Source organism: Malurus melanocephalus, unplaced genomic scaffold (assembly GCF_030028575.1).
Source record: "Malurus melanocephalus ecotype Western Australia unplaced genomic scaffold, MMel_1.1 scaffold_299, whole genome shotgun sequence".
Classification (NCBI taxonomy): Eukaryota; Metazoa; Chordata; class Aves; order Passeriformes; family Maluridae; genus Malurus; species Malurus melanocephalus.
In genome coordinates, this window is record NW_026623531.1 from 407,283 (window position 1) to 411,204 (window position 3,922).

At 51.3% G+C, this 3,922-nt stretch overlaps 1 protein-coding gene across 1 annotated transcript in view; it reads left to right on the plus strand.

The window, feature by feature from the left end:
• SYNPO2L (synaptopodin 2 like) overlaps positions 1-3,476 on the plus strand; it is a 30,217-nt gene extending 26,741 nt beyond the window's left edge. Inside the window, exon 4 of the mRNA XM_057377050.1 lies at positions 1,141-3,476. Within this exon, the coding sequence (XP_057233033.1) occupies positions 1,141-3,476 (2,336 nt within the window). The remainder of the gene's footprint in view (positions 1-1,140) is intronic.
• Positions 3,477-3,922: the final 446 nt, after the last annotated feature.

The following is a 3,922-nucleotide window of genomic DNA, read 5'->3' on the forward strand; positions in this document are numbered from 1 at the left end:
CAGCAGAGCATAATATTTTACCTTTCTTGAGAACGTCAGGGCTGGACAAGATAGTTTTTTTGGCAAATTACTAAATGCATATAGTGGATGGTTGTTTCATCTGTATTATCATGCTGGGAAAAAGGCAATGGAAAAGGGTGAAATGAAAGATATCACAAATTAGTCTATGGTTTAAGTATGTGGGGCTTTTTTTCTGTTCAAATTTAATGCTGACTTCTGTAATTTCAACAGTGATTTGAGGCATGCCCATACTTTCCTTAGGACAGACAACTTTGGTTTTACTCTTGAATCTTGTTCACCACCTGCTTTCCCTGCACACAAAGACAGAGAACACAATGTTCCCCTCTGGGGCTTTACTGACTGCAGAACAGGTGGAAAATGATTATCCCACACTTTCATGCCAGAGTCCCAACAGGTGGTGTCTTTTCCAAACAATCCTGTCTAAGTGGATTTCCTTCTGGTCTGACTGATCAGTTGTGGGGATCTGGGATTCTGGCTTAGRAGCAAATACTCTTCTTCCTTGTCAGGCATGGGACACAGGGAAGGGACTGCAGCAAGGGTGAAATCATGCCTCCTTTGCTTCCTGCAGTGGAAGGGCTGCTGCAGGGCAGCAAACAGCCCTAGACACAATGCTGCTGCTCAACACTCTGACTGTAGCTGACATTGCAGGGCTCAGRGCAGGAGCAGCCCCACTGTGCCTGCAGAACACTTCTCCTCTTGCACATATGCAGTCATCTATACGGTAGGAGGGAGGTACACAGAAAGCAGCGCTCCATCTTCAGGATGATACATAAATGGTAAAAATTACTGGGAGCAAGGGAATGACTCTTGGCCACATGCTTCAGAAATAGGAAATCCCAGGTCTGATGAGGAAACTGAGACTGGCCATCAGAGTGGGAGGAATTCCCTCCCCACACCTGCATCAACTTCTATTGTGTTTGCAGGGAAAAGAAAACTGCTCCTGAGTTTCTACCAGCAGTTTATAAGGACACCATCATCAGCAAAAGTAGGAAAGAAAAAGAAGGGCAAAGGGTGTGTTTCCTCCTGTGTGCACTAGAACACCTGTATCCATGTCACTGTCCACCTTTGCCCACCCAAGCTTTTCTGAGTTCTGACACTACCTCTTTCTATTTCTTTCAGAGCTCCACCGCCACGAGAGCATCCAGGAGAAGAACGTGAAAGAAGCCAAAACCAAGTGCAGAACCATTGCATCCCTCCTGACAGATGCACCCAAYCCCCACTCCAAGGGGGTGCTGATGTTTAAAAAACGCAGGCAGAGGGCTAAGAAATACACATTGGTAAGCTTTGGCAGTGTTGATGAAGACCGCTCCTACGAGGAGGAAGACGGAGTGTTTCCAACTAGTGAATCTGAATTTGATGAGGAAGGTTTCTCTGATGCCCGAAGCCTAACAAATCACTCAGACTGGGACAACACTTACCTGGACATTGAAAAATCCAAATCTGACTCTGAACAGAAGGAAGAGAAGCAAAAAGGTTTGAGTGAGGCCTCAGGTAAAGGAGCACGATTATTTGAGCAGCAGAGGGAACGAGCTGGGAAGTACACAGTTGAGAAATCTCCAGTGCAGAAGAGCCCAGAGCTTGCCCCAGCTGCCCAGCCAAAGCAGGGCACCGTGAACGGAGATATGCCTGTGCCAGAGAAGGCAGACAACATGCCCATCAGCATCCACCTGGAAGGTGTGCAAGTGCCCAGCAAGCAGCCAGCCACCGTCCCCACTCAGCTCCTGACTGCCCCCAGCCCCACTTTCTTCCCACCTCCCCCAAGCACCCCTGACCCCTTCTCTGCAAGTTCAACAAGCATGTTCAACAGGTCTGCACGGCCCTTTACTCCTGGCTTTTCTGGCCAACGCCCAGCAACATCCTCTGTCATCTTTAGGCCATCTGCACCCAAAAAACCCACTGAAAGTCTGGGTGGGCAAAGCACAGTGGTTCCCCCTTTCTCCCCTCTGGCTCCAGGAACACCTGCCAATGCAYCAGTGCCAACACAGCGTAGTCCAATCAGCTCCTCCACTTCTCTGTATATTCCTGCACCAGGTAGACCAACATCACCGCTGGAGTCACAGCCAAAAGGGGGAGGAAGTGCTACGGAGATTAAGCCTTCTGCCAACACTGCCCGGACATCCACCACCTCTATTTTTCTGTCAACTCCCTCAAAGTTGGGAGGGGATATGGCCTCTTCAGCATCCCAGCCACGAGTCCCTGGAACAGCCTCTTCATCTTTGTATATTAGTCCAGCACCATCACAGAACATGAGAAGCAGTTCCCCTGTGCCAAAACAGCCTTCTCCTGCCATCACTCCAGCAATGCCACGACCTCCTTCGGAACCCTTAACATCGAGGGAGCAGAGGATTGCTGTGCCAGCTCCTCGCACAGGCATCCTGCAGGAGGCTCGCCGGCGGGGCAACAAGAAACCCATGTTCAGTAAGATTGAGGAGAAGAAGAAGAATTCACCCAACCCTGAGCTCCTGTCTCTGGTGCAGAATCTGGATGAGAAGCCGAAAGGTGACCACCCTGGGGCAGGCTTTGAGTCTGGGCCTGAAGAGGATTTCCTCAGCCTGGGTGCTGAGGCCTGCAACTTCATGCAGTCCTCAGGTCGCAAGTTCAAGACCCCACCTCCAGTGGCTCCTAAACCTCAGCAAGATGCTGGACTGGTAAATGGGGCCCAGGACATGCCTCAGCTTAAAGGCAAGGGGGCAGAGCTCTTYGCCAAACGCCAGAGCCGCATGGACAAATTTGTGGTGGAAACAACACCGAAGCCAGAGTACAAGCCCAGGACCCCCTCTCCATCCCCTTCTCTACCCTCATCCTGGAAATATTCACCCAACATCCGGGCTCCCCCTCCGATAGCTTATAACCCAATGCATTCCCCTTTCTATCCCCTGGCAGCCAGCAAATCTCAGGCGAGCAAAGCAGAGAGCAAAGTGAAAAAGGCACCTGGCCAGAAATCAGGGATCAAGGTCATTGATATAATGCGCCACCAGCCATATCAATTAAAGTCAGCCATGTTCTGTTTTGGGGATCCCCCAAGCCCCAGCACTCAGAATACTCCTGGTCAGCCAACCCCACAGGCTAGCTCATCCTTCACRGCAGCCAAGCAGGTCCCTGTGAAAATAGCCAAGACCCAGGAGATTCGTCGCTTCTCCACTCCAGCTCCCATGCCAGCCTCAAGCAGCCTGGCACCCACTGTGCTTGTGCCCCGCTCAGCCACCACGCTGGATGAGCCATTGTGGAGAACAGAAATGGCCTCTTCTGCCCCTGCTACACCAGCGCCCTTCCAGGTGGAGCTCAGCCCCTCCCCTAAGCCATATCTGAGCTCTCCAGAGCCTGGACAGGTGCGACAGGGACCTTCTCCAAGCTCAGTCTCTGCCTCTAGGTTTCAGGTAGCCAGGCCCAAATTCTCAGCAGCAAGAACGGGGATGCAGGCCAATGTGTGGAGGCCAAGTTTTGGCCATCACTGAGGCAGGCACCCCTCCCATCCTGTCTGTGACCCCGCAGAGATAGCGCTTGTTCTGTCTTTCATGTCAGCTCAGTACATTGGGATGAGTGACACAAAATGAAGAAAAAAAACCCTAAAAAATTACTCCCCTTCTGCATCACCCCCTTTCCTAGCTTCCCCTTGGTCTCAGATGGGATACTTCATGGGAAGGCTTACTTGCTGTGGCTACAGCAGGAGGAAGAATGTGAAGAGAGGGCATGTGTGTGGTACACAAAGACTGGCAACTTGTACAGAGCAGCAAAACCCACCAGCAAAACCCACCTCCAGAGGGGGTCATTGGCAGAGGTTATCTCACATGGAGACACACGAGAGGCAGTCATTTTCTTTTCCCAAGGGCTTTGGAGTCACCCCTGCATGGAAGGAAACTAAGAGGCAAGAGCTTTCCAGGAAGAAAGGGAGAGAGGTGGG